Below are 24,074 nucleotides of genomic sequence, written 5' to 3'. Positions count from 1 at the left end.
CTGAGATGCTGCCATTGCACTCCAGTCTGGGCAACAGAGTGAGACCCTGTTAAAAAAAAAAAAAAGCCTGTGGCTGAGGATGGTGGCACACACCTATAGTCACAGCTACTTGGGAAGCTGAGGTGGGAGGATCACTTGAGCCCAGTGTCCAGCCTGGGCAACACAGTGAGACCCCATCTCTTTAAAAAAGAACAGTGGGTATCGACTGTGTAGAAGTCACCATGGATATAGAGGTGAATAAGAAAAGTGCTCAGCAAATACTTGCTGCATTTAATGCCGTTTAAATGGTACTTGTGCTCGCTGATGGGATTCTAGGAGAGGGATTCGACTGCACTAATGAATTGATACTCTCTCGTTATCTTCTATTCTCCATGTAACCATATTTGCCAAATCCCATGCCTCAAGAGGCTTTAACCACATATAAAGGCTGAGCTTCTATTGCCGAAACCAAGCAAATAACTGAGACAACTTAATGAGACAGCTTATAGATTGCTCAGGAAAACAAATATGCCTTTGAAATCACTAAGTCATTTCAGTTTTTATTCCAGGGTCATACAAAGCACTGACATCTGCATTATTTAGAAGCAGCTTTCAAAACTTTTTTTGCCGTAACTCACAGTAAAAAAAATATATATTTTATATTGCAACTCAAGTCATATAACTTCTTTCATTCCTTCAACATATTGAACACCTACTATATGCCAGATATATTTTACGTGGAATACAGTAGTGAACGAAGTAGAAGAGGAAGAAAGGAATGGAGGAAGAGAAGGAAATAAACAAAAATTCTTGCCCTCTAAGACTTTACATACTAGTGGAACAGACAATAGACAAAAAAAGTAAGCCAGGTGCAGTGGCTCACACCTGTAATCTCAGCACTTTAGGAGGCCAAGGTGGGAGGATTGAGAGGACTGCTTGAGGCCAAGAGTTCAAGACCAGCCTGGGCAACATAGCAAGACACTGTCTCTACAAAAATTTAAAAAAAAAAAAAATTAGCTGGGCATGGTGGCATGTGCCTGTAGTCCCAGCTACGTGGGAGGCTAAGGATGGAGGACTGCTTGAGCCCAGGGATTCAAGGAGTCTTGCAGTGAGCTATGATTATACCACTGCACTCCAGCCTGGACAACAGAGCAAGACCGTCTCCTAAAAAACCAACAAAGTACAAAGTAAAATATACACATATATGAACACACAGAAACAGAATATTCATGAGGCAAAACCACCTATTTCTACATGCAGTACACTCAGATGTTTCTGATTTTTTCAGAAAAAATGCTGGACACATCCTGTTAAACCATTAAGTTGGCTTCTCAACTCAGTAATGGGTTGAGGCTTGCACTTTGAAAACTACTGGTCCAGGCAATTTCTGACACAGGCAGAACACGTGCTGGTCGTATCCTACGGAGGGAGGAGCATGCAAAGATATTAACTGAGTTCCTCAAATTCACCCATAATCTGAGGGAAGCAATGCTGAACTCGACCTGAGGGCTTCCCAGGCCACTGCTGCCCTTTCCCTCACCCTCTGCGGTGCCTGCTCTTCTCTTCTCATTCTGAAACCTTGCTCTGCACATAGAGTAGCTCTTCCTTCCCTTGTCAAGTAAAATCACATGAATACTTTTAAGCCTAGCGAGACCGCGCTACGTTCCAGGATGCCTCTCTCAGGCCACTACTGCATTCTGGCTCACTTGACTGATTTAGAGACAGGGCCTCACTCTGTTGCCAAGGCTGCAGTGCAGTTGTGCGATCATGGCCCACTGCAGCCTCAACTTCCCAGGCTCAAGCGATCCTCCCACCTCAGCCTCCCGAGTGGCTGGGACTCTACACATGCACCTAGCCAATTTTTTTTTTTTTTTAAGTTTTAGTAGAGACAGGGATCTCGCTACGTTGCCCAGGCTGTGGCTTGCTTTATAACTATTGGTATACCAGAATAGGATCCTCTGCACGGTGACTTCCTAAAAGAGCAGGTGCCAGTCACCTTTGTGTCCCCCAAAGCACAGTGCTCTATCTGCTTTCTCTGTAAGTATTAATAAATACATAGGAAATTGAATTGAGTTTGTGACTCAAAGCAGAGGGGTGGAGAGAAGTGCTTCCTAGCCAGGACTACAGGATTTAGGCCACATCTATTTAAAAGGCTAACAGACTAGAAAGGATACCACTGGTAAAAAGATCTCTTTACCTGAGCTACATAAGTCATACATTAGGTAGAGGCTTCAATAGTATAGAAAATATACTAATGTGTTATCTCCCTAGAGACAGATTTAGAACCATGTCAGTTGTGTTGTAGATCACAGAGAACAGAAACCTAGTGAAATTAACCAAAGACAATGAGGGCTGCCATAAGGAGGCCCAAGGAGTAGTTGGACGGACCTGAGGAAGGACAGGAGCCAGAGGCCCCCTGAGGAACTCTGTGCCGCAGAAGTAAGGCTATCCTCGCTGCAATGGTAACCATTACAATGGGGACAGTTGCCACCTCATCAAAATGAAGGAAATCAGTTCAAATTCTCAAAAAAAACCTACATGGCACAGCCAATTCTAGAATTGTCCACCCTTGCTTCACTTGGTTTGAGTAGGATGGGGCTGTGTGTTTGAAAATATCTAAGGAAGAAGGCAGGGAACAAACTCTCTGAAAAGAAAGTAGAACTTTCACTAAATATTTACCCAAACTGGAATTTTCAGTTTTACCCTACCACCAGAGAGGATGGAACTCAAGGCCAAGATGAGGTCAGTTACAAAAAGTTATATAAAATACTCTATCTGTGATACAGTGTAAAATATCATTTCAATCCTATTAAAAGTTTAAAAAATGTAGATTTTAGCTAAATGACCTCTAAGTTTTAGGGATCTACAAACCCATGAGTGTATAAATATATCATGAAAATTTGTACAAGATATTTCATAGAATTCTCTATCTCATGGTTTTCAGACTTTATTTTGAATCAGATTCTAATTCTGTAGGACTAGGGTAGGGTAGTGGGACTGCATAAACAAACACCCTAGATACTGCTAAAGATGGGTCATGTTGAGAGACTTTCTTAACATAACCCCTTCCTACTTAAAGTAATTAAAAAGGAGCTTGACTTGCATAATAAGTTTTTTTTCTTTTTTTCTTTGAGACAAAGTCTCACTGTCACCCAGGCTGCAGTGCAGTGACGCCATTTCAGTTCACTGCAACCCCTGCCTCCCAGGTTCAAGAGATTCTCCTGCCTTAGCCTCCCGAGTAGCTGGGATTACAGATGCGCGCCACCACGCCTGGCTAATTCTTTAGATTTTTTAGTAGAGACAGGGTTTCACCATGTCGGCCAGGCTGGTCTCAAACTCCTGACCTCAAGTGATCTGCCCGCCTCGGCCTCCCAAAGTGCTGGGATTACAGGCGTGAGCCACCGCGCCCAGTCAATAGTTTTCAGTTGGAACAAAAATGGAAAATAGAGCCACACAAACTCCATCATCTGTGTGGTAACACTAAATAAGAGGATGTACAAATTAAAAAACCACCACATTTCCTATTATTTTTAATTGCATTTAGTCACAACATTTATAAGAGCATATGTTTATAAAAGATGGTTAAGATTGGTTAGTAATTTATTCTTGGGCTTTGTTTTAAAGTGAAAAAGGTAGAAGTAGTTATGAGTCCAGAAAGAATATTTCAGGATGATACATGTTGACCATAAACTCAAAAGGTATACTGACAGCAATCCTATAAACAAATATGGATGTAATTGATTTAAGCCTATTGGTTCATTTTTTAAAAGCACCCTTGTTTCTTTAAAGTTAAGTACTATAAATGATTCTTGAAAATCTACTGTGGACATGATATATTCAGTCAAACTTGCTAGGAGTTGGGGAATGATTTTGTGACCATCCAATTCAGAGTCTGATTGAGAGTTAAACAGCATGACAAAAAAGTTGCAGTCACAGTACATAATCAATTCCTTGAATAATATAGCTTCCACAGCTCTCACCATCCTGGTTACTCTTCTTTCTGCTTTCAGTTACACATTCCTTTCTTTCAGACAAACAAAAAATATCAAAGTTCACCCAATTTCTGAAAGTCACAGTTCATCTAGCACTGAATGATAGTAGCTTTGGCATTTGATATTACAAAGTCACTTTTCCATCGCAAATATTTTCTTCATTCTGGGTCAAGGCGAGGTAAAACAGGAAGAATAAGGTTCCCAAATGCAGAGTCTTGAGTGATGAAGTACCCAGATGAATGTGCATGAGCATGCTGGGAAAGATAAAAAAAAAAAAAGGCAATTAAGCTATGGAACAGAGTCATTATTCAATCAAGTCGAACTTCAACCAAGGCATTAAAATTACTTATTCTTTCTGAATGCTTGAGACCAAATTTATTTGTTTATTCATTTATTTTTCCTTGTTATGGCTGAGACGGAATTTATTTTAAAATCAGTTCTGCTGCTGCTGGTTGTGTTTAAATAGACAGGAAGTGGACAGTAATACAGAATCTGGGTTAACAAGTTACACCAAGTACTCATTTCTCATCCTCTCTATCTACCCTGTCTGTGATCGTCCTCAGTCAATAAATGACTCAAAGACATGAATTGTTTTGTTCCTTCCAGTGAGGAAAAAGGAGGATCGAAGACCCCAGAGTACTCTGATCTTGGTCAACAAACCGGGAACTTGAGAAAGAAGGGCAGTAGTGGGAAGGAGAGGGGGGAAAAGGCAGTGAGATTACTGGTGATTAAAATACCAACATTTGGTAGAGAATGTTGAAATGTAAGTAACAGAAAACCACCAGTAACTTCCCTCTGTCATTAAAAAAAAAAAAAAAAAGACTGTTTTGAGGTCATCTAAAGTGAATGGAGGGCTGGGCAATGGTGGCTCATACCTGTAATCCCAACACTTCAGGTGGTTGAGGTGGGAGGATCACTTGAGGCCAGGAGTTTAAGACCAGCCTGGGCAACACAGTGAGACCCCATCTCTACAAAAAATTTAAAAATCAGCTAGGCACAGTGGCATGTGCCTGTAGTCCCAGCTACTTAGGAGGCTGACGCAAGAAGATTACTTGAACCCAGGAGTTTGAGGTTACAGTGAGCTATGATGGCACTACTGCACTCCAGCCTGTGTGACAGAGTGTGAGACCCTGTCTCTAAACAACAGATAAATAAAATAAAATAAAGTGAGATGGTCTTCATCATGTTCCTTCCAATTCTGGGATTCTAAGGTTTAAAACTACAAGTGATTAAATTATGCCTATGAAAAAAAAATGTCTTGTCCAAAGTCTCTGGAAATCTTAAATTATTCAAGATAAGACTGTAACACTGAAACTATTTATTACTCTGAAGAATATTTTTTTAACTGATGGAGCACCACATTCCTAGTCCTATAGGAAGAGTTAGCTTTTCAACATTTCCTGCACAACAGTTGTGCTGAGCATTAAAAAAAAAAATCCAGGCAACAATAATAAACTAATACAACTATCAAAGGATGTGATGACATGATAGATTTGAAAAAAAATGCAAGTACTATTTAACTAGCCAGTTCAATTTTTAAGATCATTCCTGTCCATCCAAATATCTTTAAACTCTGTTGTGCACAAGCAATCCCTTGACATGTACACGCACAGAATCAATCACGACCAAGTCAACACCATAAAAGATACTTTCATTACTGCTGCACTGGTCCTTCAAATCCACTGGGCATGACTGAACATCAGCAAACCACTGCAATTATGTGTGGAACATTTTTATTGATATTGCTCCACTGAAATATAAAATAACTGTGTGCTGGCTTCTGAGACCCAGGAAACCTCCACTGAGGCAAGAATGTCAGTTACACTTCGCTCACCTGCAAAGCTGCCTTCTGTTGGGCTGCGATATGCTGCTGCTCAGCGTGATCCCGGAAGTCCTTATTAAGAGAGGGTCTCGAGAGTGCAATGCTAAAATGGGAATCTTGGTTACTCGGCTGCTTAAGGCAGAAACATCCTTACGTTTTTTTGGATGGTAGTAAATTATCTTCTTTTTTTTAAATTGAGGTATCCTTGACAAAAACTGCATACACTTCCTGTGTACAATGTGATGTTTTAGTATTTCTATTTGTTGTGAAATGGTTAAATCAAGCTAATGAACATATCCAGCACCTCACATACTTACCATTTTTGGTTGTGGAACATTTAAGATCTATTCTCTTAGCAATTTTCAAGTAGTATTAACTACAGTCACTGTGCTATACAATAAATCTCTTAAAGACATGTCCTTACTTCTGAATCACAGCTTTTCATTATATATTCTTTATAGGGGTGAAAAGACCTCCAAGAATAAGTCTTTTCCCTTCTCTCACTATCTTCATGAATTTATATAAAGAAAGTCTATGTTGTTTATTGAGATTTTAAATGATCTTTTTTTAAAATTTATCTTTTTTTTTTTTTTTGGAGAGAGGGCAGTGGTGTGATCTCAGCTCACTGCAACCTCTGCCTCCTGGGTTTAAGCTCTTCTCATGTCTCAGCCTCCCGAGTAGCTGGGACTATAGGCGTGCACCACCACACCCAGCTATATTTGATTTTTGTATTTTTAGTAGAGACAGGGTTTTACCGTCATGTTGGCCAGGCTGGTCTCAAACTCCTGACCTCAAGTGATCTGCCTATCTGCCTGCCTCAGCCTCCCAAAATGCTGGGATTACAGGCATGAGCCATCATGCCCAGCCTAAAATTTATAACTTATGGTCTCCTACTTTCAAACAGATTTGAGATACCATGATCTATCATGATCTCTATTAACATTATTTTAAAAAACAGTTAAATCACATGATATCAGTCAATGGTAAAACCATACCCTTTTGTTTGTATAATAATTAAACTTGTTCGTGACCAACCTGGCCAACATGGTGAAACCCTGTCTCTACTAAAAATACAAAAATTAGCCAGGCGTGGTAGCGCATGCCTGTAGTTCCAGCTACTCGGGAAGCTGAGGCAGGAGAATCACTTGAACCCAGGAGATGGAGGTTGCAGTGAGCCAAAATTGCACCACTGCGTCCAGACTGGGTAACAGAGCAAGACTCTGTCTGAAAATAAATAAATAAATAATAATAATTAAACTTAAATTATCATAACCATGTTCCACATAAGTAGAACTATTATGAATAAATAATCAAACTTAGAGACACCAGATTCTAGAGCAGCTACTAGATGCATAGCTCTGTACTGAGCACTAGGGGTATGTGCAGGACAAGGCTCACAGATAACAGCAATCCTGCTGAGGTGTGATGTATATTAATAACAGGAGAATTAATAAGGACACTTAATATATTGGAAGGATAGTGGTCTGGAAAATGTCATAAAATGTAGAACTGGCCGGGTGCGGTGGCTCACGCCTGTAATCCCAACACTTTGGGAGGCCAAGGAGGGTGGATCACAAGGTCAGGAGATCGAGACCATCCTGGCTAACACAGTGAAACCCTGTCTCTACTAAAAATAACAAAAAAAAAAAAATTAGCCGGGTGTGGTGGTGGGCACCTGTAGTCCCAGCTGCTTGGGAGGCTGAGGCAGGAGAATGGCGTGAACCCGGGAGGCGGAGGTTGCAGTGAGCTGAGATCACAACACTGCACTCCAGCCTGGGCTAGAGTGAGACGCCGTCTCAAAAAAAAAAAAAAAAAAAAAAAAAAAAAAAAAGTAGACCTTATCCTAACAGTAATAGGAGACCTCCAAAGAGTGTTAAGCAGCAGGGAAGTGACATGATCAGAAGTATCACCCTCTTGGCCAGGCACAGTGGCTCATGCCTGTTATCCTAGGACTTTGGGAGTCTGAAGTAGAAGGATCATTTGAGCCCAGGAGTTCAAGAACAGCCTGGGAAAAAAAGTGAAAACCCATCCTACAAAAAAAAAAAAAAAAAAAAATTAAACAGGTGTGGTGGCATGTGCCTGTGATTCCAGCTACATGGGAGGCTGAGATGGGAGGATCACTTAAGCCTGGGAGATCAAGAGATTATGTCACTGCACTCCAGCCTGGGTGACAGAGTGAGACCCTGTCTCAAAAAAAAGAACTATCACCCTGTAGTTCAGAAAGACGACTACTGCACTACTGCGGCAGACAGTGTTGGTCACCTCCTCAAAGCTGTTTATCTCCTTTCCTCCTTGCTGATGGAACCCAAACTTGGTTCAATTATCAGTGGTCACATGCTTCATGGCAGGCCAGGCGCATGCCCCAGGGGGTAGACCTTGACTGATGTAAAACAGTGTCATTCCCCTAGCTGGTTTCTGGTTTAGGCAAGAGAAAGGTACATAATCTGGGCAACCAGACTTGATGGGTGTCTACAGGAAGGCTTCTGAGAATGTTTTCCTCACTCTTACAAATGGGACACACCATAGCAACCTTTCAGGGTTTTACTTCTGCAGGTGGCTCAGTGCGGGCTGATGCCTAAGCCACCGCAGCCATATTCTGGCCTGAGGGAGCCACTGACCCATGGGGTAAAGCAGAAAGGAAAGATGAATGAAGCTGCATCACTAATGAATTAAGCTACTCTGGAACTACCTTATCTTCACACTCCTGGTTAACAGATACCCTAATGTTTATGCCAGTTTTGTTATATTTCTGTTACTTCCCAATTAAAGCTTGCTAAATGACACAACTGATGAATGTGTTCAAGAAGCGTAAAACCACAGGAAATCTGAAGCAGTTATAATAATTGAGGCAAGAAATGAGAGTGACCAGGAATCAGGATAGCATCAGTAGCAATGAAGAAAATGGACAGATGTGAGACACCTTTCAAAGTATAATCACAAGAGAATGGTGAATGCTTGGAGATGAAAGTGAAAGGAATGGTAAACCACTGAAGTTCACATTTCTGCCTTTGTAACTAGTAGATGGCAGCCTGAAGCATTTACTGACACAGGACACACAAGAATATTCAGTAGTTGATTGGAGAGCAGGAAGGGAGAATGAGTTCAGGTTGGGACATACCTCATCTGAAATGCCTATGGACATCAAAGTAGAGACGTCTGGGAGGCAGAGGTGGTGCTTAGAAGAAAAGACAGACTAGAGCCGCAAATGCGTACTAGCACATACATAACAGCATGTGGGAAAAGATGCAACTGTCCAGCAAAAAGAGGCAGAGTAGGAAGCCTGGTCTAGAACAGAATTCGATGGGCTGTCAGCATTCAAGGGACAAATAAGAGAAATGTCCACAAAATAAATCAAGACAGTCTCCTCCTACTGTGTTTTATATTCTCAGAGTGAGCAAATGGAAGCCAAGAGAGTACTTTAAGAAAGAGAGTGGGCTGGGTGTGGCAGCTCACGCCTGTAATCCCAGAACTTTGGGAGGGCGAGGTGGGCGGATCACTTGAGGCCAGGAGTTTGAGACCAGCCTAGCCAACATGGCAACACCCTATCTCTACTAAAAATACAAAAATTAGCTGGGTGTGGTGGCACACGCCTGTAATCCCAGCTACTTGGGAAGCTGAGACACGAGAATCAGTTGAACCCAGGAGGCAGAGGATGCAATGAGCCAAGGTCGTGCCACTGCATTCCAGCCTGCACAGCAGAGTGAGACCCTGTCTCAAAAAAAAAAAAAAAAAAAAAAAAGAAAGAAAGAAAGAAAGAGAGTGATCAGTGGTGTCAAATAACGCCAAGATGTCTGATAAGAAAAGGACTCTGGTCTGCCAGATTTAGCCCAGGAAGGTTACAAGTGACGTAGGCAAGAACATTTTCTTTGATGGAGAGCCTGGAAGTCACACTGCAGTGGGTTGAGGCATGAATAAGTGAGAAAGTAAAGGTGAGTACAGACAATTGCTTTAAGAGAAAGACAGAAGAGAGGGTGGAGGCCGAAGGGGATAATGGATCTTCTTTTTTTTTTTAGACAGAGTCTTACTGTATCATCCAGGCTGGAGTGCAGTGGTGCAATCACAGCTCGTTGCAGTCCTAACCTCCCAGGCTCAGGTGATCTTCCCACCCCAGCCTCCCAGGTAGCTGGGACTACAGGCACGCACCACCATGCCTAGCTAATTTATTGTATTTTTTGTAGAGATGGGTCTTGCCACATTACCCTGCTGCTCATTAAGCTGCTCTCGGGCTACTAGGCTCAAGTGATCCGCCCGCCTTAGCCTCCCAAAGTGCTGGGATTACAGGTGTGGCCACCATGCCTGGCGATAATGGATCTGAGGGAAGATACTAAATATGGCAGAGACTGAATACCTATAATAAAGATCATCAAGCTACCTAAATTTGACCTACTTTGCAGAATGATTAAAAAGGTGACCACCAGCAGCAATTGCAGTAATAAAAAACCATAAAAACTCTTAAAAAAAAAAAAAAAAAGCTATAAGGGCTAAGTGCAGTGGCTAACGCTTGTAATCCCAGCACTTTGGGAGGCCGAGGCAGGAAGATCACTTGAGGCCAGGAGTTTGAGACCAGCCTGGGCAACACAAGACCTCACTTGTCTCTACTAAAAAACAAAAATTAGCCAGGTGTGGTAGGGTGCGCCTGTAGTGTGAGATACTCAGGGGGATCACTGAGCCCAGGAGACTAAGGATGTAGTGAGCTATGATTGTGCTACTACACTCCAGTCTAGGTGACAAAGTAAGACCCTGTCTCAAAAAAAAAAAAAAAAAAAAAAAAGAGTCTGAAGGCTATAGGGAAAATTAAATATTCTTGTTAAAATGTTTACAATTTAATCAACTAAATAGTTTAATTGTTAAAAGTCTGACTAGGAAATGAAGGGAACCAGAATATGTCACCTAAAATATGCTTCTTTGATATAAAATTATTTTTGAGCTGAAAGCAATTAAGAAGCAGCTCAGTTAATAGGGTTGCTTAAAAATAAAAATAAAAGGCAGCAGCAAACGGAGGAAAAGCTCTCTCTCACCCCTCCCCAGTTTCTGCCTAAAGATAGGATATAACTTCTCCTTTACTGGAGACAACTGTAGACTCTTAGCCTAGGGACAGCAGCAGAGGACTCTGCCAACAAGCCTTACTCCATTTGTTTTCTCCATGTATTTACCTTCTCAGTTTCCCACCCCTGGAAGCCTAAAATCCCTTTCGTTTGTGCTATATTTATTGTTCTTTGTTGAAGATGCTATATAAGTAGAGTTCTAAGCCACAATTTTGAGTTACTTTGCATTAAGGTTTCTTCCTTGTGACGTGTGCTGCATGCAATCATAAATTTGTTTTTCTCTGGTTAATCTGTCTTTTGTTACAGAGGTCCCTCCCAATAAGAACTAAGTTGGGCACAGGTAAAGTTTAGCCTCCCCTATAGAAATAAAACACAATGAATAGATAGCAGTGTTAAAGAAAAAAATCACTGCCAGCCAATTTATTTGGTCCAAGAAATTTTGTGTATCACTGAATATAAAAACCACATTATAGGCCAGGCACAGTGGGTCATGCCTGTAATCCCAGCACTTTGGGAGACCGAGGCGGGTGGATCACCTGAGGTCAGGAGTTCGAGACCAGCCTGACCAACATGGTGAAACCCCATCTCTACTAAAAATACAAAAATTCGCTGGGCGTGGTGGCAGGTGCATGTAATCCCAGCTACTTGGGAGGCTGAGGCAGGAGAATCACTAGAACCCGGGAGGCAGAGGTTGCAGTGAGCCAAGATTGCACCATTGCACTCCAGCCTGGGGGACAGGGTGAGACTCCGTCTCAAAAAACAAAAACAAAAACAAACAAACAACAAAAAACCACATTATAGTGTCAATACCTAGCTCCAGGATGATTTGTTGAAGACTGGTTCTGCATAAGTAGTTTTCTTTTCTCTTTGTCCAGTTCTGCCAAGATTGCAACTCTATTTTTGTTTTGAAAACCTAAAAAAAAAAAGAGGGGAATAGGAGAAAGGGGAGAAAGAAAGAGAGAGTAATAAGAAACATTTTAGACCTATTTTTATAAACCTAAGCCATCTAGAACCAAGAAAGCAAAATTCCTATTCTCTAACATGATAATGAATTCACCAGCAAGTACTTTCCCTAAATGGTTACTTCTTCCCTCCTGCCTACTTCCCAGCAACTTTAACAGCATCATTCATGAATACTTAAACAGAATATAATATCATATTATATTTAAAGTGTAGCTGAGGACTTTTAAGACTGAGTTCTAAAGAATTTTAATCTACCAAGGTATAAGTTACAGCATTTGCTTTTTAACAAAATCTTTGAGGCTGCAAATGCTGCAGAGGCCTGTGCAGTCTCTATCCTGCAGAGTCAATCTTTGGGAAGGCAGATGTTCGTCGTCCTCTATTTGAAGCCTCTTTATGCATGCCTTTTTCATGGGAGAAAAAACAGTAAACACACTCAGATCAAAATATTTCTTTTTCTCAACTGCTTCCATTCAGATATGATGGACAATTTTTCAAGGAACATGTCAAAGAATTTCAACTGACCAGAAAGCAATTCTGAGAAAGAAATGGAGTGTAACTGACAGGATACAAAGAGATATGGCCTTTATCAATACTTTATACTGGGCTGGATTTTCAGCTTCAAACTTACATAAGATATAGGGTAGAGGCTGCCACGTTATGGTCCAGGAGCAACCCCTAGCTATGTTTTTAAAATCAGAATTAAATACTAACATGTAAACATTGAGAAACTGTACACTAATTTCTCAGATTTCTAGCTTCTCTTGAAATATATCTCAAGATCTGGCAACAAGTGATGTACATGCCCCCATGGCAACAATTCACCTGAACTAAGAAATAGTCGTCCCCTTTAGCTGGGCACTCTCCAGCTCATTACAGTCCTTATCACCTTGTTTACATTATCTGTAAGCATTTGAGTTTCTGATCCCTCATTTAGAAAAACAAAAAGATTAAAGGACTGGAAAACAGAACTACAGGAAAAAAAAAAAAAAAAAAAGATAAGGACGATGATGGCTCAGGAGACTGGAATCATTAGGCCAGAAGAATGAATGTGGGAAGAAAGCACATTTTTCAGGCAGAGCAGACCTAGGTACTCCTAAGGGTACCCACGTGAAGGATTCTAAGAATTTTATACTGATTATAAAGAGGAAGAATTAGGTGGTAGGATGCAAACTTTTTCCTCTCCTTGGGAGAGGAGCAGAGACTGGCTAGGGATGGTGTAGGCTGTACAAGGAGTATTCATACTCCTTTTGCAGTGTTTTCAGCTAAATCTGTTCATCAATCAGGCATTAGCGTACTGTCTGTGGCCAGGACTCTGGGCAAAATATATCTCTGGCACGTTCATTTCTATCATCTCCCATTTTCCCCTCTCTGCCCACTCATGCTATGTCATCAAACTCTAGTAATAGCAGACTCCCTCTATTTGGATAAGATAATTCATTAAAAAAAAAAAAGAAAGAAAGAAAAAAGAAGACATGCCAGAATGTATTAAGACAGGGTCTTGCTCTGTAGCCCAGGCTGGAGTGCAGTGGTGTGATCATATCTCACTGAAGCCTCAACCTCCTGGGCTCCAGCGTTCCTCCTGCGTCAGTCTCCCAAGTTGCTAAGACAACAGGTGTGAGCCAGCATGCCCTACTAATTTTTGTATTTTTTTTGTAGAGACAGGTTTCACCATGTTGCCCAGGCTGCTCTTGAACTCCTGGGCTCGAGCGATCCTCCCACCTCAGTCTCACAAAGTGCTAGGATTGTAGGTGTGAGCAACTGAGCTCAGCTCATTGTGGTCTTTCTGAAGAGAGTTTTCTAAGCCTTCCAGGGTACTGGTCATGTACTCTCATCCTAACTCCAATCCCCTTTTCCTGCCTGATCTCTTAGAGCTTAATCTTCTGGTGGAAGAAGCTCTGCAGGGCCTTTCCATGCTGCACGTCATGACCTGCTCCACCCAGTCTTACAGACAGGCATGTCTCGGGAGAAGTCTTCTACTCAACGAAAGACTTAATACAGCTTTGAGAGACAGAGGAAAAAACAAACTGTTTTTGGAAATGTTACTCTCATTCAACACAAAACTTCTGACACCAAGCAATTCTTTAGTGGGCACCAGCTGAGTGTCCTGTAATTCAATTCTGACACTATCTACCTAGAGATAGTGTTGGATCCCACAAGCTGAGGCTCAGTTCTACAAGACTGCTCGCCACTTCAGATGCCAGTGGCAAATATGCAGTAGGTTGTCACCTATGCCTCTGACTGGCTATAAACTGGGGGCCCCCATGACTCACTCCTTGGATTTGGTTAATTTGCTACCGTGGCTTACAGAACTCAGGGAAATACTTTACTTACATTCACTAGTTTATTAGTAAAGGGTATTACAAATGTTAGAGATGAATAGCCAGATGGAGAGATGCATTGGGCCAGGCACATGGGAAGGAATACAGAGCCTCAGTACTCTCTGGCACACCATCTTTCAAGCACCTTCACATGTTCAGCTATCCAGAAGCTCATCTGAACCTTGTCCTTTTGTGGTTTTATGGAGGCTCCATTACACAGGCATGATTGATTAAATCATTGGCCATTTGTGATCAGCTCAACCTCAGTCCCTCTCCCTTCCCCGGAGGTCAGTAGGTGGGTCTGAAAGTTCCAACCCTCAAATTATAGGGTTGGTTTCCCTGGCAACCAGCCTCCATCCGGGGCCCATAAAGAGTCATCGCATTAGAACAAAAGATGCTCCCATCACCCAGGAAATCACAAAGGTCTTCAGAGCTCTGTGTTAGGAAATGGGTTAAAGGACAAATATCAGCGCAAGGCAGGGTGGCTGTAATCCCAGCATTTTGGGAGGCCAAAGTGGGAGGATCACTTGAGGCCAGGAGTTCAAGACTAGCCTGGGCAACTTAAAACAACAACAAGATGTTAGGACATAAATACTTACTAGGTTGTTTGGACCTGACTATGTACTAAACAGAATGGTTCTGCAAGACCTTGTCTCTACAAAAAATTTAAAAATTACCCAGGCTTGGTGGCATGTGCCTGTAGTCTAGCTACTTGGGAGGCTGAGGCAGGAAGATTGCTTGAGCCCATGAAGTAGAGGCTGCCGTGAGCCATGATCGTGCCTTTAACACTCCAGCATGGTCAACAGAGCAAGACCCTGTCACTTAAAACAAAACAAAAACAAATATCAGAATGAAACATTCTCCTAGTACCCCTACTACTCAGGAAATTATGAGTTTTAGAAGCTCTATGTTAGGAACCATGGTCAATGACCAAATATGTGTTTCTTATTATATCTTGGTATCACAACAACCAAATTCCAAGAATGTATTCCTTACACAATTGGTTATTTCTGAAAGGACAGTAAGAAGGTATTCTTCTATCTCAATTTAGGATTCAGTAAGAAGAAATGAGACAGAACAGAAGTAGGAAATACTAAAGTTTCAATCAATGAAAAATTCCTTCCAGTCTCATATCAGACTTAAGAAAACATCATTACCTATGGAAATCCTTCCATAAACAGTTGTTATTTGCTTAGGACAGTTTGCTCAAAGTATCCCAAAACAGGCAAATTAATTCATGTTAAATGGAATGATTAAAGTAGGCCAGGTATGGTGGTTCACGCCTGAAATCCCAGCACTTTAGGAGGCCAAGGCGGGTGGATCATGAGGTCAGGAGATCAAAGCCATCCTGGCTAACACTGTGAAACCCCATCTCTACTAAAAATACAAAACATTAGCCGGGCGTGGTGGCGGGTGCCTGTAATTCCAGCTACTTGGGAGGCTGAGGCAGGAGAATGGCATGAACCTGGGAGGTGGAGGTTTCAGTGAGCCGAGATTACACCGCTGCACTTCAGCCTGGGTAACAGAGTGAGACTCTGTCTCAAAAAAAAAAAAAAAAAGAAATGATTAAAGTAGTCCTGAAAGGCTCTTTCCAGCTCAAACACATGAAGGTTCCATAATTTTCCCCAAATGTCTGCTGCTCTCAAAACCTCAACTATCTTAATATTTGTGATATTTATGCCTGTGTATGGCAATATGATGGTAAAAGGTGCCTTATGTAAATAATAACTGAAACTTTGTCAAAATAATGTTAAGGAAACATAATTAGCAAAGCAATATATAATTACAAGTCCACTGATACAGAGAATCAGAAATAACAGCTAGAACCAGAAATAACAACTATCTGGCAGGGATGGAAAATTGGGAGCAGAAATAAAAGTGTACCCCAGCCCTGACCCCACTGCCATTTGGTGTGCAACTATGTATTTCAATGTTAATATCTTGCTTCAAACCAAAATGGAGTTAAGAGATTCCCAGTTTTTTTTTTTTTTTTTTTTTTTTTTTTTTTTTTTGAGATGGAGTCTCACTCTGTCGCCCGGGCTGGAGTGCAGTGGCCGGATCTCAGCTCACTGCAAGCTCCGCCTCCCGAGTTCACGCCATTCTCCTGCCTCAGCCTCCCAAGTAGCTGGGACTACAGGCGCCCGCCACCTCGCCCGGCTAGTTTTTTTGTATTTTAGTAGAGACGGGGTTTCACCGTGTTCGCCAGGATGGTCTCGATCTCCTGACCTCGTGATCCGCCCGTCTCGGCCTCCCAAAGTGCTGGGATTACAGGCTTGAGCCACCGCGCCCGGCCGAGATTCCCAGTTTTAACAAAGCTGGTCAGATAACTATCTTGAGGAGCAGAAAAATGGTCTGCCTCTTTGTCATATTTTAGAATACCACAGTGACTCTCATATAATAGCCTTCTTTCCCTCCAGAAACAGACATAGAGAAGGGAATTGTTCTTCAGACTTCAATAATGTTTGAATTCCAGGCTACAGTATTCTTTTCATTGATTTTCTGAATTTCTAGGTGTCTTAATACCTGAGACATCTTTTAGGAAATTATTTCTTATTTGGATTATTATTTTTATTTAAAAATGGGCCAGGTTCAGTGGTTCACACCTGTAATCTCAGCACTTTGGCAGGTCAAGGCAGGAGGATCACTTGAGGACAGGAGTTCGAGATCGACCTGGACAACATAGCAAGACCCTATCTCAAAAAAAAAAAAAAAGTGTTTAAATTAGGTGTGGTGCTACATGCCTGTAGTCCCGGTGACTCAGGAGGCTGAGGCAGGAGGATCACTTGGGCTCACTGGAATGAGCTATGATATGCCACTGCACTCTGGCCTGTGCGACAGAGTAAGACCCTGTCTCTAAGGAAATAATAACAAAATTTTAAAAAAGATTCTTTCTCTTTAGTAGTAATCAGAATTAAATTTAAAACGTAGTCAGCCCATATTCACGGTTTCAGCTACCTGTGGTCAACCACAGCACAAAAATAGGTCAGGGTAGCACAGTAAGATATTCTGAGAGACAGAGAGGGGGAGAGAGAGAGAGAGAGAGACCACATTCGCGAAACCTTTATTGCAGTATATTGTTATAATTGTTAATTTTATTGTTATTGTTGTTCGTCTCTTACTGTGTCTAATTTATAAACTTTATCATGGGTATGTATGTATAGGAAAAAATGTAGTATATAAAGAATTCAGTACCATCTGTGATTTCAGGCATCTACTGGGGTTTTGGAACATATTCCCCTGGGTAAGGGGGGATTACTGTACAGATGTTTGTCACGTAATATTAAACAAGTAGAATGGTGTGGCAACTTTAAAAACTTTATCCATGAGAAATTTCAGTTGCATGTACCTTTCCACTTGGTATCAATGACTTGGTCAGCTATGTGAATTCTGATTGGGTAGTCTAATTACTTTAAACCAGAGGGTCCCAGAATTTCTTAATTCACAGTGTGCCTTAGTATCTCAGTAATGTTTGCATGACACCCCAGGCCAACAAATACATAACCATTCTGTTTAGTAAATAGTCAGGTCCAACCTAGTATTTGTGTCCTAACATCTTGTCGTTGTTTAAAAAAATAATGCACATAATGTGAAATAAAAAATATTTAATTTCATTTTTAAATAACCACAGTTACTTACTAATGGATGTGTGCCTGGGCATTGTATCACTTTTCAAACCTTAGAATCAGTTCAGACACCACCAATCCTCATTCCCTGTTCCACACTGATTTTCACACAGTACTTGTTGGTTATCAAAGCAATTGCTAAAAACCTAACTTCACAAAGATATGATGTCACTGAAAAGAATAGAGTGCACTGTTGAAACTGTAAACTATCTCAAACTACTTCATGTGGTGTCCAACTAATATAGGTAGTTTTGTGTTTGCTTTCAAAACAATTTTCCGTGAGGCCTCTGGGATTTCTCCATGGGGTCCTAGGATGCCATGGTGTATAGTTCACAAACCACAGCTTTAGATCTTTTCTTCAACCACTACCCAAACAACTGAATGACAATTTCTCTCCCATTTTATCAGGGCAATCTTCAAAAAGACTTATAAATTAGGTATTATACAAATAAAGTGCATAATAAAGTATCTTCCAACTATTAAAAAACCTCTTTATAGATGCAGAGACCTCTCTCTAATGACAGTGCCCATCATAAACCATAAGTCTCAACTCACGAGACCAGCCTGGGCAACATGATGAAACCCCATCTCTGCTAAAACACAAAAAATCAGCCAGGCGTGGTAGCAGGCACCTGTAATCCCAGCTACTCAGGAGGCTGAGACACAAGAATTGCTTGAACTGGGAGGTAGAGGTTGCAGTGAGCTAAGATCGTACCACTGCACTCCAGCCTGGGCAACAAAGCGAAACTCTGTCTCAAAAAATGAAAATAAAAATAAAAGCAGTCCACTAAGGAGAGTTATGTTGTTCTCATATATTGCTCTATTTACTACCTCATAGTGAGCCTGTTATCCAAATAAGCAAACAACTCATGCTCTCACAATAATCAAATGGAAAGATGTAAAACACAGGTATTACTGATTTTATACAACAGACGTTTCCCTAAAAGTTATGTAATACGAATTAAGGTAAGATAATTATGGAAAGACATGTTTAAGTATACTGGAATGTGTCATTTAGAGGAATCCAAAGGTGAGTTCTTTGTAAAGTGAAAAATGTTTTCCAAGGGAAATTGGTACTCTCCCATTTGTATATACAAATTGCACATGCTTATTGTCAACTATAGCACAAGACTTGTTCTTTCTTAGTGGAGGCTACTACATTCTTAGAAGATAATTATGTGGTTCCCTCTTTTTAGCGATTTAGAGATACTATAAATATAAAATAGGGCCAGGTGGCTCACATTGTGCTTTGGGAAGATGAGGCAGGAAGATCACCTGAGGCCAGGAGTTCAAGATCAGCCTGGGCAACACAGCGAGACCTTGTCTGTATAAAAAAAAAAAAATTATTTTTTGAATTTAGCAGTGCATAATGGTGTGTGCCTACAGTCCCAACTACTTGGGAGGATGAGGCAGGAGGATTGCTTGAACCTAGGAGTTCAAGGCTGCAGTTAGCCATGACTGGACTGTGCCACTGCACTACAGCCTGGGCAACAGAGTGAGACTGTCTCAAAAAAAAATACACACACACACACACACAAAATTCTTGAAAAGCACACATAGTCTTGAAAAGCAATTTTTAAAATCTGATAATGTCTAAATTTTGTCATGAGCAAAATAAATGGCCATATTGGAAAATCCTGATCTGTTGTTTATAGCAGTATCAATTTCCCTCGATTAACTTGTTCACACAAAAATATTTTGGGGTCACTGTAATTATACATACATAAAAATGATATGAAGTACAGTCAACAATGAAAAAAGCATTAAAAACCCTATATAAAGATAATCTGATCGATAATGTTCATATGAATAGGAGCACAACGGAGTTGTGCTCAAGATGGAGTCTTGCTCTGTCGCCAGGCTGGAGTGCAGTGGCACGATCTTGGCTCACTGCAACCTCTGCCTCCCAGGTTTAAGTGATTCTCCTGTCTCAGCCTCCCAAGTAGCTGGGACTACAGGCACGTGCCACCACGCCCAGCTAATTTTTGTATTTTTAGTAGAGACAGGGTTTCAACATGTTGGCCAGGGTGGTCTTGATCTCTTGACCTCGTGATCTGCCCACCTCGGCCTCCCAAAGTACTGGGATTACAGGCATGAGCCATTGTGCCTGGCCGCGAATTTTAAAAACACTTTAAAATGTAATACTATGAAATTTGAAGAGTAATTCTTACAAGTACTAAAAAATTATTTATCCATTTAGTTAGTTTTAGAGGGAGGGTCTTGCTCCTTCACCCAGGCTGGAGTGCAGTGGCACCATCACAGCTCACTGCAGCCTTGACCTCCTGAGCTCAAGCGATCCTCCCACCTCAGCCTCTCAAGTAGCTAGGACTACAGGAGGAACATGCCACCATGCCCAGCTAATTTGTTTATTTTTCATAAATACAGGGTCTCACTGTGTTGGCCAGGCTAGTCTTGAACTCCTAACCTCAAGTGATCCTTCTGCTCGGGGCCTCCCAAAGTGCTGGGATTACAGGCATGAGCCACTGTCCCCAGACGAAAAATGTGTAAGTCCTGAGAGTATGATGTAACTATAATTTGACAAATGATTTTCAAATATAACACCAAGCTGACAGGATAGCTTGATTCGATATTGTTTGTATTTTTTTTTTTTTAGTGGAAGAAAATGAATTCAATAAAAATACTGGAAGATATCAGAAGAATATTCAATTGCTCTGGTTTTGTTTAACATTTCTGAACTAGGTTGAGCTTTAAATGAAATTCATTCTACTCCCTCCTCCTCTCATTTTACTTGGCAAGAACTTTGCCAGCGAGTGAAAAGGGGTGAGAGGAAGCACTCCTGGCAGTGGTACCTTCATACAGAAAGTTATATGCCAATATGATAGTGGTCATGGTCAATGCAACCTTATAATAAAGAAAAATGGTAAGACAGAAAAAGATTTAGTAATGTTAAATTGGACTGCCATTATTAACATATGCCCTAAAAGAAACACGGTCTCCTGCTCTGTCACTACAACGGCCAGTAAAAATGCCTCCCTCCTTATCTTCTCAACTCCATGTTGAACAGATTTTGGTCTCTAGCACTATTCTCCATTAAGAAGGAACCAGAGGCCAGGCACGGTGGCTCACACGTGTAATACCAGCACTTTGGGAGGCCGAAGTGGGAGGATCATTTGAGGCCAGGAGTTTGAGACCAGCCTGGGCAACACAGTGAGACCCTGTCTCTATAAAAACAAAACAATACAACAACAACAACAACAACAACAACAAAAACACAGAGTTTTAGGGAGAGTACTAGTCAATGTCTTAGGGCAGAAAAAAAATATCAAAATGGGATTGGACTATCTTGTCAGAAAGCAAGAAGACTTTAACATTTTTATGTATCCATTTATTTTTTGTTCTTAGAGATGAAGTTCTGCTCTGTCACCCAGAGCTCGAGTACAGTGGTGGGATCATGGCTTATTGCAGCCTCAAACTTTGGGGCTCAACCCATCTTCCCACCTCAGCCTCCCAAGTACCTAGGACCACATGTAGGCACCACCAGTCATGCTCCTAGCTAAATTTTTTATTTTTTGTAGAGACAAAGTCTGTGTTGCCCAGACTGATCCCGAACTCCTGGTCTCAAGCAATCCTTCCACCTCAGCCTCCCAAATGCTGGGATTACAGGTGTGAGCCACTGTGCCCAACCGAGAAGAATTTTTAAAAAAGGTCCAAGGTAAGTGATAAAAGGACAAAAAAGTCAATTCGAGGTTAGCTAAGCTGTCACAATTTGAACATTAAAAAGAGAATAATAATTACAGCTAAATGGAATAAATTAAGTCTGTGATAAGCCATGAATTCATAATGAGATGCAAAAGGGAAAGCTAAGATACATACAAAGATAGTTACAAAGAAGGGTGAAAATAATAGGGTATCCAGTGTCTTATTCTATTAATAACTAGGTTGGTGTTAACACTTAGGTGTTTTGTTTCTCCTGTTAAGTATATATCTATTTATGAAGTATAGCCGTGTACTTTTTTGTTTCAGTACAAGGAGGGTAGGGTGGATATAAGGAATTATGTGTGACTAAGCCAAACAGTTCCAAAAAAAGCAGGTCGTGTACCAACAACAAGAAATTCAGATCAGCACAGGCCCTAACACAAAGGATGTATTTTTAAAGGAGATGCAGTGGCTGATGAGTGCCTATAATCACACACAATGACCGAGTAGACATTGTGAGTTCTAAAAGGGTGAATTAGTCCAATATCCCAGAGAGCTCACAGTACGTAACTCATCCCTGATCGCTCAGGAGAGGAGACATCTATAATTCCTGGCACTACTGCTGCCAGAAAAGGGCAAGTTATAAGGACAACAGAACACTGAGCTATGAAACACTGATCACACACAAAATAAAGAATATTTCAATTCCTGGAATAACTCTAGGCTGCAAGAAACTAACAGTCTATGAGAAAGGCATGAACTTAAAAAAAAAATCCCCCTGAGCAGGTAACATTCAATTATAGAGGGGAACTAATGCACACCAACACAACTTTAGGTTCCCATCAGCACAGCCTTTGGATAAGCGTTAGGCATAACCAAACCTTGTGTTTTAATTAAGAATCAAATCCATCAACAACTCTGAACTCTCAGTAATTTGAAATTTTGCTTTGTTTTGGTAGTGGTAAGATTACTGTAACCTACCTAGGTATAGAAAAATTACTATAATTCTGGAAAAGTATAGAAATAGAAATCTGGAAGAGTATTATAACTCTAGGGAAATATAAAAATGCAAGTATATCAGCCAAATGCAGTGGTTCATGCCTGTAATCCCAGCACTTTGGGAGGCCAAGGCAGGAGATTCACTTGAGCCCAGGAATTCAAGACCAGCCTGGGCAACATAGTGAGACTTCGTTTCTACTAAAAATAAGAAAAATCAGCTGGATGTGGTAGTGCACACTTGTGATCTCAAGTACTCAGGAGGCTTAGGCAGCAGGATGGCTTGAACTTGGGAGGTCAAAGCTGCAGTAAGCCATGCTTGTGCCATTGCATTCCACCCTGGGCAACAGAGCGAGACCCTGTCTCAAAAAAAAGAAAAAGAAGTATAGAATGAATAAATTAAACCAAGAGGTTAGTATTTTAAAATACATTTAATTTTAAGTAAATTTTTGACCACTATATAAAGTGAATTTAACAGACACTATAATTAATTATAATTGTAATTTAAACTGTTATTAAACATAATTTAACTAAGCTTGTAAACAATGTCTAAATGTTTTTAAAAAATGTTTTTTGAGACAAGGTCTTGTTCTGTTGCCCAGGCTGGAGTGCAGGTGGCGTAATCAAGGCTCACTGTAGCCTTGGCCTCCCCGGTTCAAGGTATCCTCCCGCCTCAGCCTTCCAAGTAGTTGGGACCACAGGCATGTGCCACCACACCTGGCTAATTTTTAAAAGCGCTTGTACAAATGGGGTCCCCCTGTGTTGCCCATGCTGGTCTCAAACTCCTGGGCTCAAGTGATTCTCCCACTTTGGCCTCCCAAAGTGCTGGAATTACACACATAAGCCACCACACCTAAATGTTTTAAAAAATTTTATTTTAGAACTTTAGTGTATTAGATAAGTAGGTTTATTAAACTGAGTATTAAATTATGAGCAGTGATGAGTATTTTCTCCATGCCCCAAATCTCTTCAGACATTAAAGAATGAAATGGAACAGAATGCTTGGGAATTGGCAAATAAATACGAGTGACTCTAGCACAAATTATGTGTGGAAAAAGCAGTGAAAGAAGCAGCTGGGAAGGTTAAGAAGCAGCCAGATATTTAGGGACCTTGTATTACATGTAGATTCTTAGTTTCATCAAATAGGCAATGGGGAGCTACTGAGAGTATTTAGAAAAGAACGAGGCAGAGATCAATCTTGGCACGGTTTCGAACACCCTCTGGTGGTAACAGAGAATAGATTACAGGGTAGAAGAGACCTGCCACAGAGAAAAGTTAATCCAGGATCGGAGACAGGCAGTGAGGTAGAGACTTGTTCAAGAAATAGTGCAATATGAAAAGGTGCTCAACACCACTGATCATCAAAGAAACGCAAATCAAAACTACAGTGAGATATCATCTCACCTCAGTCAAAATGGCTTTTATCCAAAAGTCAGGCAATAACAAACATTGGCAAGGATGTGGAGAAAAGGGAACCCTTGTTAGTGGGAATCTAAATTAGTACAACCACCATGGAGAACAGTTTGGAGGTTCCTCAAAAAACTAAAAATAGAGCTCACTGAAGCCTCAAATTCCTGGGCTCAAGCGATCCTCCTGCCTCAGCCTCCAAAGCAGCTAAGACTATATGTGTGCACTAGCACACCTGGCTAATTTTTTTTTTCAATTTTTTGTAGAGACAG

At 41.0% G+C, this 24,074-nt stretch overlaps 1 protein-coding gene across 3 annotated transcripts in view; it reads right to left on the bottom strand.

Annotated features, from left to right (window-relative positions):
• Window positions 1–515: 515 nt before the first annotated feature.
• The window catches only part of INIP (INTS3 and NABP interacting protein), a 63,479-nt gene continuing 39,920 nt past the window's right edge, over window positions 516–24,074 (bottom strand). For 2 of the 3 annotated variants that reach the window (XM_017886746.1, XM_017886745.1), the window contains 3 exons: window positions 11,649–11,751; window positions 5,806–5,896; window positions 516–4,225 (listed from right to left, as the gene is read on the bottom strand). In XM_017886746.1, coding sequence (XP_017742235.1) covers window positions 4,130–4,225; window positions 5,806–5,896; window positions 11,649–11,751 — 290 coding nt within the window. In that variant the 3' untranslated portion in view covers window positions 516–4,129. The remainder of the gene's footprint in view (window positions 4,226–5,805; window positions 5,897–11,648; window positions 11,752–24,074) is intronic. The other variant, XM_017886747.1, reaches the window with a different exon arrangement.

This window comes from Rhinopithecus bieti, unplaced genomic scaffold, assembly GCF_001698545.2.
Source record: "Rhinopithecus bieti isolate Rb0 unplaced genomic scaffold, ASM169854v2 scaffold_16175, whole genome shotgun sequence".
Taxonomy (NCBI): domain Eukaryota; kingdom Metazoa; phylum Chordata; class Mammalia; order Primates; family Cercopithecidae; genus Rhinopithecus; species Rhinopithecus bieti.
The sequence above is the reverse complement of the archived record's forward strand: the minus strand, read 5'-3'. Positions and strand labels throughout refer to the sequence as shown.